A 26,443-nucleotide genomic window follows, 5' to 3' on the forward strand; every position below is an offset into this window, starting at 1 on the left:
AGAATTTTGCATACTTGACTTCCCTAGTCATGAATTTGATCTTTTCAAACATAAACAATACTTCAACAAACTTTCATTGTATAACTATACAATATACACATTGACATCTTATCGAGTCATAAATTTGATTCCTTCAAAATAAAGCAAAAGGACTTAAATTTGCATAGTCCGTTAACTTCATAGTCTTGAGTTTGGATTCTTTTGTTGATTTGAAAATGATCTTGGACATACTTACAAAAGTGTAAAATATCCTAGAAATTTACAAGTTGATATAGAGTTGCTATTTATATCTCCCAATATACTTGAATTTCTCATGCCAAATGTCACACGCCAATCCTCTTCCAAAGAGTTATACACTTCATACACTAAAATTCCTAGCAATTCATTCTTCTATCATGCAAAATTTGAAACTATGGTTTCTCCATTTTCTTATCTTCCAAAGTTATTATTTTACCCAGTCGAGTGCAGTAAAAGTTGATGTCGGAGTCATTCTTGATCTCGACACTACTCTCGGAAAAATACTAAAATCATGCATTACTATGGCCATTGAAGATTTCTACTCCAACAGAAGCTACAACACAATGATAGAGCCTCATTTTAGGGATTCAAAAACTGATGTTGTTGCTGCAACATCTGCAGGTAAGTCCAAATAATCACTTTCATTTTTTTTTATAGAAATTGTAATATGTTAAATAGTTTATTTTGACCGAAGTTATCATAAGTCAATAAACCATATATACGTTGGATTTTTTATACTAATTTCTTTCAAATGATGTGGATTGCAATATTTTAATTACTCCTAGAAAGTTGGTTGCAATATTTTGATTACTTAAGTACAAATTTAATTGCTTTAGTTTATTGCATGTATATATGCTTATTCCATATTAGTGGATATACCATGTTAGACCCTTAGGTTGCCATGAGAAAATATTTTGATATCTGTTTTTTATATTCTTGTGTGTTTGTTTGTTTTAGTACATAACAAGAGAAAATAGCAAAAAATTTCAAAAATAAGAAAACTAGTGTATTAATTGATTCAACTTCAAATTAAGCTTTCTTTCCTAGTTTTTTAAGAGAAATTTCGGAATATGAGTTTCATTTCGTTGACCTTTCGAAATTTGGGATTGAATTCGCTGACCTTTAAGAATATATGGGATCGAGCGCACAGATTTTTCAGAATAATTTTTAATTTTTTTTTTCTCTTTTCTTGTCTTCTTATTCTTATTATTTCCATCACATATATATATTAATGGACAAAATTTGTTGTTGCAGCAATAGATCTGCTGAAGAACACTCAAGTAATGGCGATTTTCGGGCCACAAACCTCCATTCAAGCCGACTTCGTCATCGACATTGCCAACAAAGTGAAAGTCCCTATAATCTCACCAGCAACAAGCCCATCTCTCTCCCCTCAAGAATCGCCATACTTGATCAGATCATCATGGTCCGCTTCTTTCCAAGCCAAAGCAATTGCTGCAATCGTCAAGAATTTCGGTTGGAGAGAAGTCGTGTTAGTCCACGAAGACACCATTCATAAGATCGGATTATTACCATTGTTCACTCAGTATTTGTCGGAAGGCGGCAGCTTTGTCTCAAACATGACTGCAATCTCCCCTTCCGCTGACAAGGATGACATTCTTGAAAAATTGAAAGAGCTGAGCGAGATGCAGACGCGGGTTTTCGTCGTCCACATGTCGCAGTCCCTCGCGTCGCGTTTCTTCAAATTGGCGTGGGGGGCTGGGATGATGGAGGAGGGGTATGTTTGGATTGTGTCCGGTTTGATCACCGGGTTGTTGGATTGGGAGAGTATCGAGGCGATGCAGGGCGTGGTTGGGGTGAGGGCGTATTTTCCGAGGTCTAGTGAGGTTAGGGGGTTCGAGACGAGATGGAGGAAGAGGTTTTACGAGGAGAATCCAGAGTTTGAAATACCGGAGCTGAGTGTTTTTGGTTTGTGGGCTTATGACAGCATGGTTGCTTTAGCAGAAGCAGCAGAAGGTGTCGATGTGACATATCCACTTTTTGAAAGAGGGGTATTATTGGGAAATGGGACAGATTTGGAAGAAATTGGGATTTCCAATAATGGGCCTAAACTAGCTCCTTTGATGAGGAACTACAAGTCAAAAGGGCTGAGTGGCGATTTCATGACTAAAAATGGGGAGCTGCAGCCGTCAGTGTTTGAGATTGTGAATGTGATAGACAATGGAGCGAATCCGGTTGGATTCTGGAGGGAGGATCATGGGATCTCGAAGAGACTAGGAGGAGACGAGGGTGGTGGTGATCCTGGGAGGAGGCTTAGAGCCGTGGAGTGGCCGGGGCAAACGAGCGAGGTGCCTCGGGGATGGGATGTGAATGGGTTGGGAAAGAAGTTGAAAGTGGGGGTTCCTTTGAAGGGTAGAACTCGTGGGCTTATTAATGTGAAAATAGATGAAGAGAGTAAGGTTAAACCAAGTGGATTTTGCATTGATGTTTTCGAAGAAGTCATGAGATCGATGCCCTACGTTGAATACGAGTATGTTGCCTTCGACGACAGAAATAGCACCGGATTTGACTACGATGGCCTTATCGAACAAGTATTCCTCAAGGTAAATTTAGGAGTTTATAGACCAAATGAGCTCTTTCATATAAGATGCTACCTTTTTGGGATGAGTTTTCCTATCTGTTCCGTGAATAATTGCAATTTATGTTTTCTAACCAAAATTATTGTTGCAATGGACAGAATTTCGATGTAGTGGTAGCAGGCATAACCATGACAGCAAACAGATCACAATATGTTCATTTCACCATTCCTTACATAGAATCCGGAGCTTCCGCGGTTGTCCCAATCGTGGACGACAAGAATGCTTGGATTTTCATGAAACCTCTCACGAAGGGCCTCTGGTTGACCATTGGGGCATATTTCATCTTCACTGGCTTTGTCGTTTGGGCTCTCGAGCATCGTTTAAACGACGAGTTCCGAGGTCCTCCCCTACAACAAGTCGGGATGATTTTCTGGTTCTCTTTCTCGACGCTCGTTTTTGCACATAGTAAGTCCTCCTTTTCACTGCCTTCGTTGTCTAACTAAATGTTTATATTTTTCAGTAACAGTTGAAGTATTTTTTTCATATTTATACTAACTACTTTCCAATATATTATGTTATCCCAATAAAAGTGGGACCCAATTTTTAATTGTAATAGCCCAATTATTTTTATAGTGATTATAATTATTATTTTTAATTGGACGGAGGGAGTATATGATCTAATTAACTATAATTGAAACAATTTCTTATGTCAGAGGAGAAAGTGAAGAGCAATTTGTCGAGATTCGTGGTGATTGTGTGGCTGTTCGCGGTGCTCGTTTTAACATCGAGCTACACGGCGAGCCTGACATCGATGCTGACGGTGCAGCAGCTCGATCCGGCCGACATCCGTGATCTGACAAGGAAAGGGGAATACATTGGCTATAAAGACGGGCCTTTCATTAGATCAGTTTTGGAGATACTAAATCAGACAAGTCCAAGTTCAGAAACTACACCTCGTTCGAACAATACAATGGAGGCCTCACATTGGGAAGTTTGAAAGGAGGAGTTGGTGCAATTGTTGATAATCTGCCTTCTATTAGGCTATTTCTCAAGGAATATTGCCATAATTACACCATGATCGGCCCAACCTATCGGAAATCGGGGATTGGATTTGTAAGTCGCGTTTTTTTGTATTTTCGTTTTATAACGTAGGCCCGTCTTGCTATGCTGGCATAACGGGCTTACTAGTAATTGTCATGGTGTCAATTTTGGTTGTTCTCTTAATAGGGCTGAAAGAACTTTGGGCCAAGTAGGGAATTGAGTTATGGGCTTAGCCCGACCAAAATTCCCTTTTAGCCCGATATTCTTGGGCCGGCCTAATTATCTGAAAATTTGACAACCTACTAATTGCACTTATTCTTAGTGTCAAAATCAAAATCATTAACCTAAATATATATATTTTGAATTAACAGTGTTTTTTTGGGCTGAGTATTTTTAGGCTTAGTAGTAGTATTTCGTTGTGTTATGGAATAGGCTTGGCCCACCCCTAAATTTCCCTTAAGCCTAATAATGGTTTTGACAATCCACTACTTGCATGGCCTTATTTTTTGGGCTCAAAAGTGTTACTAGTATTTGGGATCATATTGTATTTTTTTCTTAAATTATTTGGCCCATTATTTTATATTGTTTCCTTTTTCATATTAAAAAATTATCATACTTATTTTTTCATAAAATATCTACTTGTTTTCTATATGAAAAATTATTAACTTTCAGTGTTTTTTTTCTCTCTAAAATATCCCACTATATAAAAGTCCCGTGATAGATTTAAATTTGATTTCTTCTTTTACTTTTTAGACAAAATAACGTTGTTTTATGAGTGATGAATCAACTTTCCATCACCTAATTTTATATATTGAAATATTTTTTAGAATATACTGAAAGTTCGATATTATTAAATAAAAATAAAAGGTGGAGATATTTTGAATCGAAAACGAAAGTTTTGGGATATTTTCTAAAACACACGAAACACTATTAACCTTATATTTCTCGGTACTAAAGCGGACCACGACAACAATTTTGCAGGCATTTCAAAAGGGTTCGCCACTAGCCCCGGATGTCTCAAGAGCAATCTTGGAAATGAAAGACAATGGGAAAATGGATGAAATTTCCGACAAGTGGTTCGGACAAGTGAACTGCGGCTGCCGGAATGGAACTACCGTCGCCGGAAAACGCCTCGATCTCGTTCATTTCAAGGGCCTCTTTCTGATTTCCGGGCTTTCTTCACTATCAGCCCTGATCATATCTTTGCTCATCTTCATCTACAAGAATCGGAGTGTTTTAACAGCCCGTGGCCCGATCAAGCGGAAGCTGTCGGATCTTGCCGGAGCTTTTGATCGAGAGAGAGGGGATAAATCGTCGAAGGAATCAAGAACTAGCTTTGAAGAAAGGGTTGTTGAAGAAGGAAGGATTTCTCAAGATGTTGAATTGTCAACAATAGAATTAGTGGTAGTTAATAATACAAGTTAATTAGTTTTAATTGTTACTTAATCAGCTTGGAATTACCAAATTACTATACGAGGAGCTAACTCTTTATAGTAATTTACTTGGATCCATCCATATATAAATATGGTTGGCGAAAAGGTATCAAATTGTCTATCATCATACTATTATTATTTAAAATTTAAAAAAATGGCTAGTTGGGGTCTGTCATATAGAGTCCTCAAAAATCTTGATTTGTTACCAAATGAATTCTTGCCTAAAATCCATGGAGGGAGTATGATTAACCACATATTGTCGTATTAAAGAGTAGTGATAGCATTCTTGATTAGCAAAAACATTGAGTGATTGAACTTTTCAAAATGAAAATGAAGTGAAAAGGAACACATGACCAATGACCTTTAAGTCAAGCAAAATCAGCCCCTCACTTATCCACATGAAGTAACAATATTTAATGTTTTTAAGTAGAATTTCCATCAACTTCTTTGGCAAGAAAATGTAGATATTTTAATACTAGGACAAGTAACATTAACTGAATGGAATCAGATTCTTATTCTAGAATAATTAGACAAATGTTAGTTATATATTCGTCAATCTGTTTGACAATCCTATATATGGAAACAATTCTACATAGAAATTTAATATTGACCAAGTAATTAATACTCGATTCCAAAATATTTGGAAATGTTAGTAATTACTATTCTTATTGTCATTTATGGAAACAATTCTACATAGAAATTTAATATCGACCAAGTAATACTCGATTTATAGACTCCAAAATAATTCTTATCTACGATGCCCTTAATTATTGTATTTTTTTAAATATTTTCCCTAACAAATATATACTCGTATCTTAATTGGTATAAATGGGAGAATGATTTTGTATTTAAAAAAATTAAAATTGTGACAGAAATTACCTTTGCGCAATTTAAGCCAAATAATGAACCATATTTTTAGGTACTTGAGTAAATTATGAAAAGCCAACTAATTGATAGTGAAGTATGAAAACAATAATTCTATCGAAGTAGAAGTTTAGCAACTTACTTGCTAATTCATCATATTGAGCCGTACATGGCAAACATCAAGAAATTTACATATTACAAAGAATTATGCATTCTTGACTTCCCTAGTCATGAAATTTGATTCATTCAAACATAAGAAAATAACAATAATTCAACAAACTTTCATTGTCCAACTATACAATATACATTGACATCCTATCTAGTCATAAATTTGATTCCTTCAAATTATATTTGCATAGCGTCTATCACTTCATAGTCTTGAATTTGGAGTCTTTTGAAGATTTGAAAATGATCTTGGATATACTCAAATTTGTATACACAAGAATGTAAAATGTCCTAGAAATTTACATGTTGATAGAGTTGCTATTTATATCTTTCAATACTTGAAATTCACATACCAAATGTCACACCAATCCTCTTCCAAAGAGCTATATACTACTTCCTATACTAAAATTCCTACAATGCATTCTTCTATTATGCAAAATTTGAAACTATGGTTTTTGCATTTTCTTATCTTCCAAAGTTTTTATTTTACCCAGTCGAGTGGTTTCAACTCAACTGCGGTAAAAGTTGATATCGGGGTCATTCTTGATCTCGACACTACTCTCGGAAAAATACTAAAATCTTGCATTACTATGGCCATTGAAGATTTCTACTCCAATAGGAGCTACAACACAATGATAGAGCCTCATTTTAGGGATTCAAAAACTGATGTTGTTGCTGCAACATCTGTAGGTAAGTCCAAATAATCATTATCCTTTTTTAAATAGAAGTTGCAATATGTTAAATAGTTTACTTTGACCGAACTTATCATTAAGTCAATAAACCATATATACGTTGGATTTTTTATACTAATTTCTTCCAAATGATGTGGATTGCAATATTTTAGTTACTTAAGTACAAATTTAATTGCTTTAATTTATTGCATGTATATATGCTTATTCCATATTAGTGGATGTACCATGTGAGACCCTTAGGATGCCATGAGAAAATAATTTGATTTCTGTCTTTTATATTCTTGTGTGTTTGTTTGATTTTTTGTATAACAAGAGAATTAATAGCAAGAAATTTCAAAAATAAGAAAACTAGTGCAAGATTCTTAATCCCTCCCTCTCATTTCTTAGAATAATTTTTTTCTTAAGAATTTTTAATATAATATTCAATTACAAACTATAGAAATAATGGTAATATTTGAGTATATGAAAGACTATGTCTTAGTCATATGTTAAATGATTCAACTTCAAACTAAGCCTTCTTTCCTAGTTTTTTATAGAGAAATATCGGAATATAGGTCTAAATTCGCTGGCCTTTCAGAATATGGGATCGAGGTCGTGCGAAATTTTTAGAATAATTTTTTCTCTCTCTTTTCTTCTCTTCTTATTATTTCCATCACGAAATATATAAATCGACCAAATTTCTTGTTGCAGCAATAGATCTGCTGAAGAACACTCAAGTAATGGCGATTTTCGGGCCACAAAGCTCCTCTGAAGCCGACTTCGTCATCGACATTTCCAACAAAGTGAAAGTCCCAATAATCTCACCAGCAACAAGCCCTTCCCTCTCCCCTCAAGAATCACCATACTTCATCAGATCATCATGGTCCTCTTCTTCCCAAGCCAAAGCAGTTGCTGCAATCGTCAAGAATTTTGGTTGGAGAGAAGTCGTGTTAGTCCACGAAGACACCATTCATAAGATCGGATTATTACCATTCTTCACTCAGTATTTGTCGGAAGGCGGCAGCTTTGTCTCAAACATGACTGCAATCTCCCCTTCCGCTGACAAGGATGACATTCTTGAAAAATTGAAAGAGCTGAGGGAGATGCAGACGCGGGTTTTTGTCGTCCACATGTCGCATCGACACATGTCGCGTTTCTTCAAATTGGCGCGGGGAGCTGGGATGATGGAGGAGGGGTATGTTTGGATTGTGTCCGGTTTGATCACCGGGTTGTTGGATTCGGGGAGTGTTGAGGCGATGCAGGGCGTGGTTGGGGTGAGGGCGTATTTTCCGAGGTCTAGTGAGGTTAGGGTGTTTGAGACGAGATGGAGGAAGACATTTTACGAGGAGAATATGGAGCTTGAAAGACCGGAACTGAATGTTTTTGGTTTGTGGGCTTATGACAGCATGGTTGCTTTAGCGGAAGCAGTAGAAGGTGTCGATGTGACATATCCACTTTTTGAAAGAGGGGTATTATTGGGAAATGGGACAGATTTGATAGAAATTGGGATTTCCAATAATGGGCCTAAGCTAGCTCCTTTGATGAGGAACTACATGTCAAAAGGGCTGAGTGGCGATTTCATGACTGAAAATGGGGAGCTGCAGCCGTCTGTGTTTGAGATTGTGAATGTTTTAGGCAATGGACCATACACGGTCGGATTCTGGAGGGAGGGTCGTGGGATCTCGAAGAGACTGGGAGGAGACGATGGTGGTGGTGATCCTGGGAGGAGGCTTGGAGCCGTGGTGTGGCCGGGGCAAACGAGCGAGGTGCCTCGGGGATGGGATGTGAATGGGTTGGGGAAGAAGTTGAAAGTGGGGGTTCCTTTGAAGGGACGAACTATTGGGCTTATTAGTGCTGAAGTAGATGAAAAGACAAAAAAGGTTAAACCAAGTGGCTTTTGCATTGATGTTTTCGAAGAAGTCATGAGATCGATGCCCTACGTTGAATACGAGTATGTTGCCTTCGATAACAGAAATAGCACCGGATTTGACTACGATGGCCTTATCAAACAAGTATTCCTCAAGGTAAATTTAGGAAGCCCCCTACCATATCGAATTTGAAGGGTAATTGGTTTTGGGGTTTATAGACTAAATGGGCCCACTCACGTAAGATGCTAGTAATTTTTTGGCGATGAGTTTTTCTGTTTGGTCTATGAATTATTGCAATTATTGTATGTTTTCTAACCAAAATTATTGTTGCAATGGACAGAATTTCGATGTAGTGGTAGCAGGCATAACCATGTCAGCAAACAGATCAAAATCTGTTGATTTCACCATTCCTTACATAGAATCCGGAGCTTCAGCCGTTGTCCCAATCGTGGACGACGACAGTGCTTGGATTTTCATGAGACCTCTGACAATGGGTCTTTGGCTCACCATTGGAGCTTATTTTATCTTCACTGGCTTCGTCGTCTGGGCGCTTGAGCATCGTGTAAACGAAGAGTTTCGAGGCCCTCCCCTCCAGCAAGTCGGAATGATCTTTTGGTTCTCTTTCTCGACACTCGTTTTTGCACATAGTAAGTCCTCCTTTCAGACAAAATGGTTAACCCAAATTGCTAGAATAGTTGAATTGTTAATCAGTCCTGTCTGAATGGCGGACCGTTTCTCTTTCCTAGCTCAACTTAGCCCAAATTTACTATACGGTAGTATGCATTTTCGGACTAAGTTAAGTTAGGAAAAATCAACCCAAACTTTTGGGCCAAATTAGGCCCACCTTTACAATTCTTATAAAAGTGTCCACTTAAATTATAATTTTAGTTGTCATAAAAAAATATTTCTCAATTATAAGTGGGACCATTCTTTAGTCGCAATACTCCAATCACTTTTTATTAAAATATGTGCATGACCATTGAGATCTTTCTATAATAGACTAAGGGAGTACTATATTTGTCACAATTTCTCATGACAGAGGAGAAAGTGAAGAGCAATTTGTCGAGATTCGTGGTGATCGTGTGGCTGTTCGCGGTGCTCGTCCTAACATCGAGCTACACGGCGAGCCTGACGTCGATGCTGACCGTGCAGCAGCTCGATCCGGCCGACATCCGCGATCTGACAAGGAAAGGGGAATACATTGGCTATAAAAATGGGTCTTTCATGAGATCAGTTTTGGAAAGTACTAACTCAGACAAGCTCAAAATATACACCTCGTTCGAAGAATACGACGACGGCCTAACACTGGGAAGTTGGAAAGGAGGAGTGGGCGCAATTGTTGATAATCTGCCTTCTATTAAGCTATTTCTCAAGCAATACTGCCACAAATACACCATGATCAACTCAACCTACAAGAAATCGGGGATTGGATTTGTAAGTCGCGTTTTTCATCTAGTTTCGTTTTGTAATTTAGGCCCGTGTTGCTATGCTGGCATAACATCAGGTGCGGATGCAGAAATAAATATCGATAGGAGCCGTAAAATCTAAATTTTATTTCATAGTACTATATTTTTAGGTAATTTAGATAAATTATATGGTACACAATAATTTACACTCCCTCTTTCCACCAAAGATGACCCAATCTTTTTATAACCTAGGCTATTTTTTATGGAGTAGTAGTGTTTCTTTATGTTAGGCTTGGCCCAACCCCTAAATCTCCCATAAGCCCAATGGTTTTATCAATCCACTACTTTCATGAACTTATTTTATGGGCTCATAGTGTTTTTTGGGTTAATATTGCATTTTCTAAAAATTATTTGGGACATTATTAAAATTGTTTCATTTTTTCATATTAAAAATTTGTCAAACTTTGTAATTTTAATAAAATGTCTACGAATTTGTTATCTATTTAAAAAAAGATGATCTTTTAGTGTTTTCTATAAATGTCCCACTATATAAAGTTTTTGATTTTTTTTTTTACTTTTTAGATAAAACGACGTTGTCCTTTGAGATGAGTGATGAATCAGCTATCCGTCACATGATTTTATATTATAATAAAACAATTTCTAGAATACGCTGAAAGTTGAATATAATAAAAATAAAGCTGGAGATGTTTTTGAAAAGAAAACATAAGTTTTGGGATATTTTTTGAAACGATAAATTACACGAAACACTATTAACCTAATTTTTTTTCGGTACTAACGATTTTGCAGGCATTTCAAAAGGGTTCGCCACTAGCCCCAGATGTCTCAAGAGCAATCTTGGAAATGAAAGAGAATGGGAAAATGGATGAAATTTCCGACAAGTGGTTCGGACAAGTGAACTGCGGCTGCCGGAATGGAAATACCGTCGCTGGAAAACGCCTCGATCTCGTTCATTTCAAGGGCCTCTTTCTGATTTCCGGGCTATCTTCACTCTCAGCTCTGGCCATATCTTTGTTCATCTTCATCTACAAGAATCGGAGTGTTCTAACAGCTCGTGGCCCGATCAAGCGGAAGCTGTCTGATCTTGCCGGAGCTTTTGATCGAGAGAGAGAGGATAAATCGTCGAAGGAATCAAGACCTAGCTTTGAAGAAAGGGTTGTTGAAGAAGGAAAGATCTCTCAAGATGTAGAATTGTCAACGATAGAATTAGTGGTAGTTAATAACACAAGTTAATTAGTTTTAATTGTTACTTAATCAGCTTGGAATTACCAAATTATATATGAGGAACTAACTCTTTATAATTTACTTGGATCAGTTCATATATAAATATGGCAGGCTCAAAGGGATCAAATTAGTTCCATTCTTTTTTATTCATAAGTAGGACACATAAAATTATTGACCGTTAAATTTATATTACAATACGACTAGAATAGTCCAAACTAATTCGATATATAGATATGGAGAGATGATCAAAGTATAATTAATATTAAGTGCATAACTAGAGAACAAATCTCAGCCAATTAGATCAAAACGATATATTTACTTCGTCAAGGATTTAGTTCACTGTAATGGTGTTTTGGTTCACATCTTCGTGTAGTGAACTAAATTGCTTTTATAGTGAACTAAATTTGTGTTTTTTAGTATGCATTGAAGTAATGATTTCCCTAGATCAGTAGTTGATATAGATATATTCTTATTAAATGAATGGTTGTTAATAACAAATAAACTGAGTTCGATAAGATATATATAAACAAATATAATAATAGAATTTACAAAATGATTTTTTGTTCTAATAGGCTATATTTTGGGATGAATTTTCATATTGGACTGCAATAGTGGATTTGGTTAGAAGGCCCAGTTTGAAGCCCAGCCCAAGTGGAGCTAGACAGGCCTATCTATATGACAATATCAAAAATATATGGAATATGACAACTTGCAATATTCTAGCCACTTAAACTAAAGTTTATAAAAAATCAACCCTCTGAGCTTTGAATTTATTAGTACAGTAAATTTCTTAGTTGATTATTCAACTTTTAAAAGTGGTGCTAATTAAGATTTATTCCTTCTTTCGGTCTTTCCCAAAAAAATTAACAAATTTATAAATAACACAGAATTCTAATATGCAATTAGTAAAGTAGAAAAAAAATACTTTGTCTAATTTTGCGGAACTATCCATAAAAAATTAATGAAAAACTTTCCATATATAGACTTTGTCTAAATTTGGGGGACTGTCCAAAATGGTAAAACTATTCTGCTCCCTCCATCCCATTCAAAAAGTCTACATTTCCTTTTTAATTTCTCTCACTCAAAAGATGCTCACTTTCTATATTTGGAAAATAATCCCTCTTTTATCTGTCTTGATTAAAATATTCAAATCCTATTTTCTTTCTATTTTTGTTACCTAACAACTTCTCCTAAAATTCCGTGACATTCAAGAATGTGAAAAGTGAGACGGTGGAAGTACTCCCTCCGTCCCGCTTCAGGAGTTCCGGTTGAGTCGGGCACATGTTTTAAGAAAAAAGTGTTTGAGTGTGTATAAATAAATATTGTAGTGGATGTTGGGATCCACTTTTAATTGAATGTTCAATAAATAAATATTATAGTGGATGTGAGACCCACTTTTAACACTTTCTTTATTAGTTTTAGTGGATGTTGGGACTCACTTTTAACACTTTGTAGGCAGTTTTTATTAATTTATTTCAACCGGGACTTCTAAAGCGGGACGTCCAAAATTGATCAATCGGCGCTCCTAAAGTGGGACGGAGGGAGTATTATTTTAAGCCGGAGGGAATATTAAATTCTTATCCTAAACTCTCATGAATATACTCTTCTCCTCCACAGTCCACACATAATAGATAGCCTTGGTTTTCTTATAATTATTAAATTCTTAACAATAATGATTTAATTAAGTTGTGTTTTATGGTCGAACAAACCAACTCGTTGAGTGATTGATAATCCCAATCAATGGCCACGAACTTCTTATCTTGAATTTTCTCAGTCGATGCTCCAAACAAGGGTTTATATCTGAGTGTCGGAGCAGAATCTGCAACGACCATCAGCTCTTCGACAAATTCCAAGCCTAGGCCTGAATTGAATCTCTGGAACAAATTTGATATAAGGCCCAGCTTAAGTTGAATATCAAGACCAAGACCTTAATATCTTCTAGACACAAATTTGAGTTTTTGTGGCCCTCATAACTCGAGATTTGATTGACCCTTTCGTCAATAACCGATAAGAAAATGTTTAGTAATTGTATGGATTTGTGCAAATGTTTACTACTACTTCCGTCCACGAAAATTTGTCCCATTTTTTCATTTCCGTCTATCCTCAAAATTCGTCTCATTTCACTTTTACTATTTTTGGTCGTGGACCCCATATTCCACAGGTTAATTCTTCTTTTGTTCTAGGATTTTAATTGCATTCCATTTTAATGAAGAAGAATAGATTTGTTCCCAGTTAGGGAGTGACGCATTACGGTGATGCGTCTTTAAATGGAAAACGTATATTGGTTATGCGTCTTTACCTAAAGACGCATAAAGGTGATGCGTCGTTAAGTGAAAACGCAAATAGTATTAGCGTTTTGGAGTGACGCACAACTCTTATGCGTCTTTCATTGGTGACGCACAACCAATATGCGTCTTTCATTGGTGACGCATAACCGTTATGCGTCTTTCTGTAGTGACGCATAATAGTTATGCGTCATTGAAGAACAAATACCGAATATGTTTGAAATTTGCCGGAAAACATGGACAATTGCGCCGGAGAAGATGGAAAATCGCGACTTTGCTCGCTGGCTCGTTGCCTCTGCCGAAATGTGTTTCTGCCTCTGTGCTGATGTTTAAATCGCGACTTGAAGACGCACAACCGTTATGCGTCTTTCGTTGGTGACGCATAACGGTTATGCGTCACCAATGAAAGACGCATATTGGTTGTGCGTCACCAATGAAAGACGCATAAGAGTTGTGCGTCACTCCAAAACGCTAATACTATTTGCGTTTTCACTTAACGACGCATCACCTTTATGCGTCTTTAGGTAAAGACGCGTAACCAATATGCGTTTTCCATTTAAAGACGCATCACCGTAATGCGTCACTCCCTAACTGGGAACAAATCTATTCTTCTTCATTAAAATGGAATGCAATTAACATCCTAGAATAAAAGAAGAATTAACCCCATATTCCACTAACTCATTCCTACTCACATTTTATTATAAAACTAATATATAAAAGTATGACCCACATTCCACTAACTTTTTTTAACTTACTTTCCATTACATTTCTTAAAACCCGTGCCCTGTCAAACCGGGATGAATTTTCGTGGACGGAGGTAGTAATAACCGAGATTGGATTGACCCTTTCGTCAATAACCGATAAGAAAATGTTTAGTAATAACTGAGATTGGATTTGAGCATACACACTAGATGCTCGTAAAAATATTGCTAAGAATTAGTCAAATCACATCAGGTCGTTAGAATCTTCAGTCGCCACGATGAAAAGTCCTTATTTTTGAAGTATCTTTTCCTACACTCTATCTTAGGATTAGTTATGCGCGTAAATTAGGAAATTTTTTGCCAAACACATTGTATATATAATTATAATCACTTCTGCAGTTAATTTTCAATTTATTCTTTTATAATTAACTTTCTTCATTTATATTTGATCTCTCTCCATATTAACGCTTTTGCAATGAAGAATCCACACTTTCTTTGGTTTCTTATGCTTTTGTTCATGTCCTTTTACGTTAGCCAATCGACCGGCTTCAATTCATCCGCTGCTAAAGCTGATGTAGGAGTGATTCTTGATCTTGACACTCCTCTTGGAAAGGTATGTAGGACTTGCATCTCGATGGCAGTCGAAGATTTCTACGCCAACCGCAATCACACCACCATGATTGTGCCTCATTTCCGGGATTCAAAGGGCGATGTTATCCCTACAGCTTATGAAGGTACATGATTGATAAAATAATCCAACTTATTCAGATATTTGGTTTGCATCTTTAAAATCTGTCTGGTATGCATTTGACGAAAGTTTAGAAAATAATCAGATTATAAACCTATCATGCAAAACTAAAATTTAACGACTAGGGGTGGATCGGTACGGTATACCGTACCTAAAGTGTCATACCGCATACCGTACCGAAAGTAGCGGTATGACAAAATTCCATACCGATACCTTATCGAATTTTCGGTATACCGGAGTCCGGTATACCGAAAATTCGGTATGATAATTTTCAATACCATTATCATACCATTAATGCGGTATACCGTACCGTATTACGGTATACCATAATACCGTTATACATGTTATATTATATCCAAAATATTTAAAATAACATTTTCAAGTGTTCAACTATTTGAAAAAAATCCAAAACAATAACACTTAACAATTTAAATCTAAATCCAAAACAACCAAATCTATACCCAAAATATTTAAATAACATTTAAACTTAAACTTGATGAAACCATCATAACCTAACTACTGATATTAATATTACTGTTCAAATATGTGCCAAATGAAACTAAAGTAAAACAATTGCAATATGTGCCAAATGAATCTGCATAGCTTGCCGCTAGCCGAACGAGGGTCTTACTGGTGGACGTAACCAACATAACGTTCGTGAACCACGTAATTTTGTATCTCTTTACGTTTCTGTTCTTGTCTCGATTACACAGTTGCTCTATTTTGTCACAACATACTCATTATTTAGTCATCCATCAAACCAAACTCCTCTAAATTTTGGTTTGCAATTTTCTTGCAGCTATAGATCTATTGAAGAACACTCAAGTGATGGCGATCTTCGGGCCACAAAACTCGAATCAAGCCGACTTCGTGATAAATATGGGCGACAGAGCAAATATTCCAATCATTTCACCAGCAATGAGTCCATCTCTTTCGCCTCAAGATTCACCCTTCTTCATAAGAACAGCATGGCCTTCCTTTTCTCATTCCAAAGCAATCGCAGCAATCGTAAAAAAATATAATTGGTTGAAGGTCGTTTTCGTCTACGAGGATTCGGGTTTTGGGAGGGGTTTAGTCCCGTTCTTGGACAAACATATGCTCGAGAGCAATGCTTATGTCTCTTACCAAACTGCTATTTGCCCTACATCCACTGATGATCTAATCGCTCGCGAGTTAGACAAGTTGAAGAAGATGCAGACGAGGGTGTTCGTCGTGGATATGCTTCCGGTTCTCGCGTCCCGGTTCTTCAAGTTGGCGAAATCAGACGGGATGATGGAGGAAGGATATGCTTGGATCCTTTCCGATCCGCTGGCCAGTCTCTTGGATTTGATGGATTCGAAGACTATTGAGGCGATGCAAGGCGTACTAGGCGTGAGGGCCCGCGTCCCAGAATCCGAAGAAGTTACAAACTTCACGAAGAGATATAACAAGAGGTTTCGCGATGATAATCCGAAAATGGAGGTAGTAGTAAAGCCAAATATTTTCGGCCTCTGGGCTTATGACAGCGCGACGGCTATCGCGGATTCAATCGAACGAGTTGGCTTGACATCTCCGCGATTCAACAGAGGAAATTCCACTGATTTGGAGACGATAGGAACATCAAGCACAGGACCTTTACTCATTGGTTTGATGAAAAACCACTCGTCGAAAGGGTTGAGTAGCGATTTCAACGTAAGCAACGGACAACTGCAGCCGTCTGCGTTTGAGATAGTGAATGTACACGGGGAAGGTGAAATCATTGTCGGGTTCTGGTCTGAAAAATGCGGGATTTGGAAGCCGGGAGATAAGGAAGATGGTTGCTCAAGGAACACGGAAAACCTTGATCTCGTTGTGTGGCCGGGGAAGACGAGTGATGCGCCAAAAGGGTGGGAGTTTCCGACAAATGGGACGAAGTTGAGGGTTGGAATTCCGGCAAAAGGAGGGTTCGTTGAATTCATTGGTGTTGCGAAAGATGTTTTCCAGGAGGTATGGAATAAGACGCCCTATGCCACGTCTATCAAATATGTCGACGAATGCAATGGTGGTGATTATGATGATTGTGTCAAGAAGTTGGATGCTAAGGTAATTGAAAAAAGTTACTTTGTTTTGATGTAATGTTACATATATGTTTATTTGAAGTTGATTTCTATGGCTATTAGGATTTGATTTATTTTTCTTGGAAATAAAGTTTTTGATATGAATTCTATGAACTCACTTCACTCAAAACAACAGAAAATTGATGTAGTGGTGGGAGATGTGACTATCACCAAGGAAAGATCGGAGTGGGCAGATTTCACAATTCCTTACACAGAATCCGTGATTGCGATGGTTGTACGAATCAAGCCTGATAACACGAAGAACGGTTGGATATTTATGAAGCCTCTAACAGGCGGCCTCTGGATAACAATCGCGGCATTCTTCGTCTTCACTGGAGTTGTCGTATGGGTTCTTGAGCATCGGATAAATGAAGAGTTCCAAGGCCCGCGCCACAAGCAAATTGGGATGATTTTCTGGTTTTCATTCTCCACCATTGTTTTTGCACACAGTAAGTCTTCATGTTCCTAAAGTGTGAGTTTGATGGCATGCAATTAGGGTTTTGGATTTGAAATTTTTACCTTCAATTCCAAATCTATTACTATATTTAGTACACACCACGTAAACATACACACACTACACATGCTACACACTCTGCATGCATACATACGCGACACATAACATCGCACACACAATATACACACTGCACACATCACAATTGTTACCTTCATTCTCCACCATTGTTTTTGCACACAGTAAGTCTCCATCAAATTAGGGTTTAGGATTTGAAATTGTTACCTTCAATTCCACACGACACATAACGTTGCATACACAATATATTGGATTTAGAACTGAATTAGAATATTGTAACATCAAATTCATTTTAAAAAATGTGCAAGTGTCAATTAGTTCCCCTCATTATGACAGGGGAGAGAGTGAGCAGCAACTTGACAAAATTCGTTTTGATTGTCTGGATGCTCGTGGTGCTGGTTTTGTCGTCGAGTTACACTGCGAACTTGACGTCCATGCTAACAATGGAGCAACTGAATCCAGATATCAAAGCTAAAGATTGTGTTGGTTACCAGAATGGCTCCTTTGTTGGTGATTTCTTGATGAAGGAAATGAAGTTTGACAAGTCCAAGCTTATGATCTACAGCTCGTGGGAACAATTCGATGAAGCCCTCTCCAAAGGTTGCTGCAATGGAGGAGTTGATGCAATCTATGATGAAATGCCTTACATTAATCTCTTTCTTTCCAGATCGAAAAACTCCCACAAGTATAAAATGTTTGGTCCGATCCATCCGAGTTCTGGCTTTGGATTTGTAAGTTCATTTGTCTCATCATTTCCTTCTTTTCTTGCTATCAAAATGTCCAGATTTGCCAAATTTAACTTTCCCTTATGGTCGTCCGGAAACCTAAAATAATAGTCTAACTAGTACTATTCTGTATCCGCCACTGATTTTATTAGGAGATTTCAAACGACTTAGTTTAAACTAGTACTGTAATATTAAAATTTTATCGCTTATTATAGTAAATAAACTCTTTTTTCCATCCCCTTTAGGCTATAAACTATTTTTCACCCATTGAATTGTCACCGATGATTATGTTCTAGATAAGCCACTGATCTCAATGGAAAACTTTGCAGGCATTTACAAAGGGTTCGCCACTAGTTTCGGATGTTTCAAGAGGGATCATTAAGCTGATAGCAGACAAGGAATATTTGAGAATCTCGGAGAAATGGGTTGGGCAAGCTGGTAATGGAACTCGGACCTCTCACAATAGCCTCGATGTAGCTAGCTTTGGGGGGCTCTTCCTCATTGCAGGGCTGTCATCGATACTAGCTTTGCTTATATTCTCCTTCAATTTCTTGCGTGAGAATCGGGTTTTGTTGGCATCTAATGATTCGACCATGGAAAAGCTTCGTGGACTTGCTAGAGCATTTGTGATGGGAAAAGACAAGCCGTTGTCGCCAAATACATCGACATCAAGACAAGTTAGCGGAGGAGGATCAAGTGCAGCTATGGGCATTCCATGTGATGAAGGGTTCTCAATAGTAGAAATCAGTAATGTAAAACCTGCCTTGACACAACAAGAGGCTACTTCATGAGTATGGTGTTGTGGTTTCACAAGTATGTATAGGTTATTATTTGAGTTAATCGTAGAGGTCTATTGTTTTATTAAAAGTGATTCAAGTATTAGTATTGTAAATGGAAAATAGGTTATCATGTAATATTAGTATAATTGTATTGATTAAAAAATGTATTGTTAGTTAATAATATAGTGGGTCATGTGGTAGAAATGATAAATAAACCGGTATGGAGAAGTTATATAAAATTTTATACTCCCTTCATTTCCAAAGACTGAATATTTAATTTGACACGAGTTTTAATGCATAATTAAAAAAAATAAAAGAGAGTCAGAGAGAAAAAATTGTTAAAAGTATTGTTGGTGGTCATCTCATTAAAAAGAAAGGACTTTCAAAAATAAGAAATAAAGTTGATATTTTTCAAGGACAGAACGAAATAAAAAGGAAATAGTTCACTCTCTGGAGGGAATAATTTAAATGATAGTAAAAAGGAAACTTATAATGCATGATCAAGTATGACGTGGCAATATAACAATGTCGTTTCGGATATATCACGTGTTTTAATTAATACTCAAAATATAATTACATTGTTTTGTCAAAAATAACGAGACTATTCTTTGATAGTTTAAAGTCATGCCGATCGGTTTAATACAATTATTATTTAGTGTCTCCTAAAAACTATAGAATATTATACTAAATAAAATTGAATATTTTAAGAATATATTATTTAAAAAATTCAGCACCAGCTTTTTTTATGATTCTAGTTCCGTCCCTGTTGAAGAAGGAAGGATTTCTCAAGATGCTGAATTGTCAACAATAGAATTAGTGGTAGTTAATAACACAAGTTAATTAGTTTTAATTGTTACTTAATCAGCTTGGAATCACCAAATTATAATATATGGGGAGCTACTTAAAGTGAGACAATATTTGGGTGACTGAGAGAGTAATTAACAGCTAAATACATTTCCCAATATTAATGGAATAGCTCAAGCTAATTCGATACATAAATTTGATCTTGTTAAATAGGTTTGACCCATTGGGCTTATGGGCCCCAAATCTCCATCAACAAAAAAACAAGTCAACTGAGTAGAATAATTGTTTGTTACAAACTCAATATCCCGCATCATTTATATATACAAATACTAATATTATTAATAGGATTTACAAACTAAATGCTTTTTTTACTAGCAATAGATTACATTTAGGATGAATTTTCACATTGGATTGCGATAGTGGATTTGGTTAGAATAGGCCCATTTTGAAGCCCAGCCCAAGTGGTGCTAGACAGGCTCACTGGCCTATCAATAGATGGAAAATGGAATCAGAGATGTTGATTTACACTATATAATGACTTCAAAATATCAAGGATTTTGAAATAAACAAGACAACTTGCAATAATCTAGCCACTTAAACTTATAAGTTTATCCAAATCAGCCCTCTATTTTGAACCTATGACAAAATTTCTTAGTTGATTATTCAACTTTTATTGCTGAACGGCTGCTAACTCTTTCATACAAGGACAATTTAAGTTAGGTACAAACTAATGAACAGTGGCATTCTCCAAAAATATACTCCCTCCGCCCCCCGAATAAGAGTTATTAATGTTCATTTTGGTCCGTCCCCAATTAAGAATAACACTACATTTTTACCATAAATGGTAAGTAGGTCCCACATTCCACTAACTCACTTCACTCACATTTTATTATAAAACTAATATAAAAAAGTGGATCCCACATTCCACTAACTTTTTCAACCAACTTTCCTTTACATTTCTTAAAGCCCGTGCCCGGTCAAAGTGCCACTCCTAATGGGGGACGGAGGGAGTATGATAAAACATTTGTCAATCAAAACTACTCCCTCCGTCCCCGATTAAGAGTCACAATTTTCTATTTCGGTCCGTCCCAGTTAAGAGTCACATTTCATTTTTACCATAAACAGTGAGTAGGTCCCACATTCTACTAACTCAAATCACTCACATTTTATTGTAAAATCAATATAAAAAAATGGGTCTCACATTCCACTACCTTTTCCAACCAACTTTTCTTTACCTTTCTTAAAACTCGTGTCCGGTCAAAGTGTGACTCCTAATCGGGGATGGAGGGAGTATAAGGCATTGACCTTTTGTCAATAACCGGTTCGATTCAATGTCGCTAAGAATTGGTCATGTAGAATTAAAGTCGTTGAAATCTTCAGTCGTCACGGTTGACAAGTCCTTATTTTTGAGTTATTCTTTCCTACACTCTTCTCTTAGGATTAATAAATATTACGCGTAGATAAGGAATTTTGTTGCTAAACACTTTCTATATATAATTAGAATCAGCTTCTGCAGATATTTTTCAAGATATTTTTTAGAATTAGCTTTCTTCAGATATATTTGATCTCTCTCCATACTAATGCTTTTGCAATGAAGAATCCACACTTTCTTTGGTTTCATATGCTTCTATTTATGTGTTTTTGCTCTAGCCAATCGACCGGTTTCAATTCAACCGCAGCAAAAGCTGATGTAGGAGTGATTCTTGATCTTGATACTACCTTTGGAAAGATGTGTAGGACTTGCATCTCGATGGCTGTCGAAGAATTCTACGCCAACCGCGATCACACCACCGTGATCGTGCCTCATTTCCGGGATTCGAAGAGTGATGTTATCGCTGCAGCTTACGCAGGTACATGATTCATAAAATAATCCAACTTGATCATATATATTTGGTTTGCATAATCAAACTTATGCAATGGTGGAATGATTTTTATAGGTAATTTTCTTGTAAATTCCGAAACTTTCATCAAATCATACAATCTGAGCTCAAAATTTGATGAAAGTTTAGATATTTGGCGAAACTGTTTAAATTCTGTGCTCAAAATTTGATGAAAGTTTAGAAATTTGGCGAAGTTTCAGATATATGCAAAATTTGAACTAATCAAATTATATGAGTGTGATCAATTGCTAACTTTCTTAAGTTGCTAACTTGCTAATTCATCAATGCAGTGTATTAAAAATGTCAACACGATGATTTTAAAATGTCAACACATAATTTTGTTGAACTTCAATATAATGTGTTGATATTATGTATTGACATTTTGATGTCATCATGTTGACATTTTTAATACACTTTACTGATGAGTTAGCAGAGTTAGCATCTTAAATAGTTAGCAATATAACGCACCTCTCAGATTATAATATGCAAAACCAGTTAGAAATTAACAATCAATTACTCATTATTAAGCCATTCATCAAACCAAACTCGTCTAAATTTAATTTTCTTGCAGCTATAGATCTATTGAAGAACACTCAAGTGATGGCGATCTTCGGGCCACAAAACTCAAATCAAGCCGACGTCGTGATAAATATCGGCGACCGAGTAAAGGTTCCAATCATTTCACCAGCAATGAGTCCATCTATTTCGCCTCAAGATTCACCCTACTTCATAAGATCAGCATGGCCTTCCTTTTCTCAATCCAAAGCAATCGCAGCAATCGTAGAAAAGTATAATTGGTCGAAAGTCGTTTTCGTCTATGAGGATTCGGGTTTTGGGAGGGGTTTAGTCCCGTTCTTGGACGAGGACATGCTCGAGAGCAATGCTCATGTCACGTACCAAACTGCTATTTCCCCTACAGCCACTGGCGATCAAATCGGCCGCGAGCTAGACAAGTTGATGAAGATGCAGACGAGGGTGTTCGTCGTTGATATGCTTCCGGATCTTGCGTCCCGGTTCTTCAAGTTGGCGAAAGAAGCCGGGATGATGGAGAAAGGAAATGCTTGGATTGTTTCTGATCCGCTTGCCAGTCTATTGGATTTGCTGGATTCGAAGACTGTGGAGGCAATGCAGGGCGTACTAGGTGTGAAGGCCCTCGTTCGAGAATCCGAAGAAGTTACAAACTTCACGAAGAGATATAACAATAGGTTTCGCTATGATAATCCGGATATGGATGTTGTAGAGCTTAATGTTTTCGGCCTCTGGGCTTATGACAGCATGACATCTATAGCGGATGCAATCGAACGAGGTGGTGTGACATCTCCACGATTCAATAGATCGGTCGACAGAGGAAATTCCACAGATTTGGAGGCGATAGGAACATCAAGCACAGGACCTTTGCTCATTGGTTTGATGAAAAACTACGCGTTGAAAGGGTTGAGTGGCGATTTCAACATAAGTAACGGCCAACTGCAGCCGTCTGCGTTTGAGGTAGTGAATGTACATGGGGTGAGTGGTGTCACTGTCGGGTTTTGGTCTGAACGATGCGGGCTTTTGAAGCCCGGAGATAGGGAAGATGGTTGCCCTAGTAAAACGGAAAACCTAGACCTCGTTGTGTGGCCAGGGAAGACATCTGAAGCGCCTAAGGGGTGGGAGTTTCCGACAAGTGGGAAGAAGCTGAGGGTTGGAATCCCGCCAAAAGGAGGGTTCCATGAATTCATTGATTTCGCGAAAAATGTTTTCGAGGAGGTATGGAATAAGACGCCCTATGCTGCGCCAATCGAATATATACAGAGTGATGATGGTGAAGATTATGATGGTTTTGTCAAGAAGTTAGATCTTAAGGTAAGAATAAAAAAGACACTTTTAGATATATTAAGTTTTGTCAAGAAGTTAGATCTTAAGGTAAGATTATGATGGTTTTGATATAATGTTATAGATTTATATAGTAGTATATAGCGTGTGTTAGAATGATAAGCAGTGATAACTTAATAACCTATCATTTTATGAGTCAAAAATATCATTTTTACTAAAAATGATATTTATACGCTATAAAATGATATTTTTTCAGCATGCATGAAATGATACTTTTAATCCATAAAATGATATTTTGTTTTATAAAATGATATATTTCGTCCATAGAATGATAAGTTATTAGGTTATCACCATAAATGTGGGTTATCATACGATCACATCCCGTAGTATAAATATGTATAGAATCTTTGATAACTAAACTCACTTAACTTAAAACAACAGGTGATTGATGTAGTGGTGGGAGATGTGACTATCACGGCGGAAAGATCGGAGTGGGCAGATTTCACGATTCCTTACACGGAATCTGGGATTGCGATGGTTGTCCGAAGCGAGCCTGATGACACGAAGAATGCTTGGATATTCATGAAGCCTTTAACCGGTGGCCTCTGGATAACAATTGGAGCATTCTTCGTCTTCACCGGGGTTGTTGTATGGATTCTTGAGCATCGGATAAACGAAGAATTCCAAGGCCCCCGTCACAAGCAAATTGGGATGATTTTCTGGTTCTCGTTCTCAACACTTGTTTTTGCACACAGTAAGCCCCCATGTTCCTTAAGTGTGAGTTTGGTGGCATGAAATTAGGGTTTTGGATTTGAAATTTTTACCTTTAATTCCAAATCTATTACTATTATTTAGTACACACCACATAAACATGCACACACTACACACGCTACACACTCTGCATGCATACATACGCGACACATAACGTCGCACACACAATATACACACTGCACACATCACAACACACACTTAGACACAATTGCTCAAAATACATACACTAACAAACATACTTTTTTAATTTAGAATATTAGAATTGAATTAGAACATTATAACATCAAACTCAAGTTCAAAACTGTGAAGCCTGAACTAGTTCAAATTCAATTTATTATGACAGAGGAGAAAGTGAGTAGCAACTTGACAAGATTCGTGCTGATTGTCTGGGTGTTCGTGGTGCTGGTTTTGACATCGAGTTACACTGCGAACTTGACATCCATGCTAACGGTGGAGCAACTGAATCCTGAAATCAACGCTGGAGATTGCGTTGGTTACCAGAAGGGCTCCTTTGTTGGTGATTTCTTGAAGGACGACATGAATTTCGATGTGTCCAATCTTCGAAACTACAGCACGTTGGAAGAATTCGACGAAGCCCTCTCCAAAGGCTGCAGCAATGGAGGAGTTGATGCAATCTATGATGAAATGCCTTACATTAATCTCCTTCTCTCCAAATCGAAAAACTCCCACAAGTTTAAAATGATCGGTCCGACCTATCCTAATTCCGGCTTTGGATTTGTAAGTTCATTTCTCTCATCATTTTTTATCGACTCTTGGGATGGATGGAGTAATTTTTAAAAAAAAATTTACGTTGTGAATTCATTAATCTGTAAAATTATATTCTAGATCCGCTACTGATCTCATTTGCATAATGTAGGCATTTACAAGGGGTTCGCCACTAGTTTCGGATGTTTCAAGAGGGATCGTTAAGCTGACAGCAAGCAAGGAAATATCGAGAATCTCGGAGAAATGGGTTGGGGATGCTAGTAATGGAACTCGGATCACCTCTCACAATAGCCTCGATGTAGCTAGCTTTGAGGGGCTCTTCCTCATCGCGGGCCTGTCATCGATACTAGCTCTGCTTATATTCTCCTTCAATTTCTTACATGAGAATCGGGTTTTGTTGGCATCTACTGATTCGACAATGGAAAAGCTTCGCGGACTTGCTAGAGCGTTTGTGATGGGAAAAGACAAGCCGTTGTCGCCAAAGGCATCAATGTCAAGACAAGTTCGCGGAGGTGGTGGAGGAGGTGGATCAAGTGCAGCTATGGGCATTCCATGTGATGATACAGGGTTCTCAATAGTAGAAATCAGTAATGTAAAACCTGCATTGCAACATCAAGAGGCTACTTCATGACCTATGGGAGATCTAGGAAACGAAACTCATGGGATTGGACATAATGAATAAGATTGTCGCCTCTGTCATAAAGTGGTTAGTGAAAAGTTAACCCCAACAAGAGTCTACTTTATGGTATATATTGTAAAATAGATAGAATATTATGAATAGTTGTATCATTTTCTAGTGTGTAGTATTAGGTTATTATATACTACTAAGTGAAATGTACCAAAGTTATTATTTTATTATATAAGTGAAATGTACATAAGTTATTATTTTAATAAAAATTGCTGTATAAAGAGCAACAAATTGCTCACCGGTCTTTTTCAGATTTTTTTTTGTCACGTGGCAGCTTATTATTCGTCCACGTGTACAAATGATTGGCTAAGAATGGTGGTATGATGTTATTTTAAGGAGTGATGACACCCTAACATGCCCCTAATATCGAATATTTAATTATTTTTGTATGATTTAAATCTATCAATAATAGGAAGTGCGACTGTTATCAAATACGTACGTCATTGCTAAGAAATTCGTGGCTTTAGACTTTTTTAATTACTTTAATTAACTGTTAAATTTGTGATAATGTGAACATGAATATCTTGCTGCTCTATTTATTTTTATTTAAGGTGTATTGACAAGAATTAAAAAGATAAAACATCTTCTAAATATTTTATCACTAAATTACTAATATCCCACATCTACTATTTCCATATAGTTGTATTTTAATTAGGTTAGAATATCTTCTAT

At 37.0% G+C, this 26,443-nt stretch overlaps 3 protein-coding genes and 1 pseudogene across 4 annotated transcripts; all 4 read left to right on the forward strand.

Moving 5' to 3' along the window:
- Positions 1 to 324: 324 nt before the first annotated feature.
- LOC148924104 (glutamate receptor 2.7-like) lies at positions 325 to 5,146 on the forward strand (annotated as a pseudogene). The gene is made up of 5 exons (XR_016132584.1): positions 325 to 639; positions 1,273 to 2,582; positions 2,717 to 3,023; positions 3,272 to 3,671; positions 4,581 to 5,146. The product of XR_016132584.1 is annotated as a glutamate receptor 2.7-like (transcript).
- A 1,295-nt stretch (positions 5,147 to 6,441) lies between these two features.
- On the forward strand, positions 6,442 to 11,270 carry LOC148924105 (glutamate receptor 2.7-like). The gene is made up of 5 exons (XM_089060596.1): positions 6,442 to 6,751; positions 7,444 to 8,756; positions 8,941 to 9,247; positions 9,640 to 10,034; positions 10,814 to 11,270. Exons 1-5 carry the CDS (start codon positions 6,478 to 6,480, stop codon positions 11,255 to 11,257), a joined length of 2,733 nt encoding a protein of 910 aa, XP_088916722.1. The 5' UTR covers positions 6,442 to 6,477; the 3' UTR covers positions 11,258 to 11,270.
- Positions 11,271 to 14,709: 3,439 nt separating this feature from the next.
- LOC125207020 (glutamate receptor 2.7-like) lies at positions 14,710 to 19,270 on the forward strand. Its single transcript, XM_089059948.1, has 5 exons — positions 14,710 to 14,968; positions 15,782 to 17,043; positions 17,194 to 17,506; positions 17,923 to 18,317; positions 18,641 to 19,270. The coding sequence occupies exons 1-5, from the start codon at positions 14,710 to 14,712 to the stop codon at positions 19,100 to 19,102; spliced, it is 2,691 nt and encodes an 896-aa protein (XP_088916074.1). The 3' UTR covers positions 19,103 to 19,270.
- Positions 19,271 to 21,452: 2,182 nt separating this feature from the next.
- Positions 21,453 to 25,938, forward strand: LOC148924106 (glutamate receptor 2.7-like). The gene is made up of 5 exons (XM_089060636.1): positions 21,453 to 21,744; positions 22,346 to 23,616; positions 24,028 to 24,340; positions 24,701 to 25,095; positions 25,235 to 25,938. The coding sequence occupies exons 1-5, from the start codon at positions 21,486 to 21,488 to the stop codon at positions 25,712 to 25,714; spliced, it is 2,718 nt and encodes a 905-aa protein (XP_088916762.1). The 5' UTR covers positions 21,453 to 21,485; the 3' UTR covers positions 25,715 to 25,938.
- The last annotated feature ends 505 nt before the right edge of the window (positions 25,939 to 26,443 follow it).

Source organism: Salvia hispanica, chromosome 6 (assembly GCF_029641045.1).
Source record: "Salvia hispanica isolate PSC_SH4W2 chromosome 6, Shi_PSC_v1, whole genome shotgun sequence".
Taxonomy (NCBI): Eukaryota; Viridiplantae; Streptophyta; class Magnoliopsida; order Lamiales; family Lamiaceae; genus Salvia; species Salvia hispanica.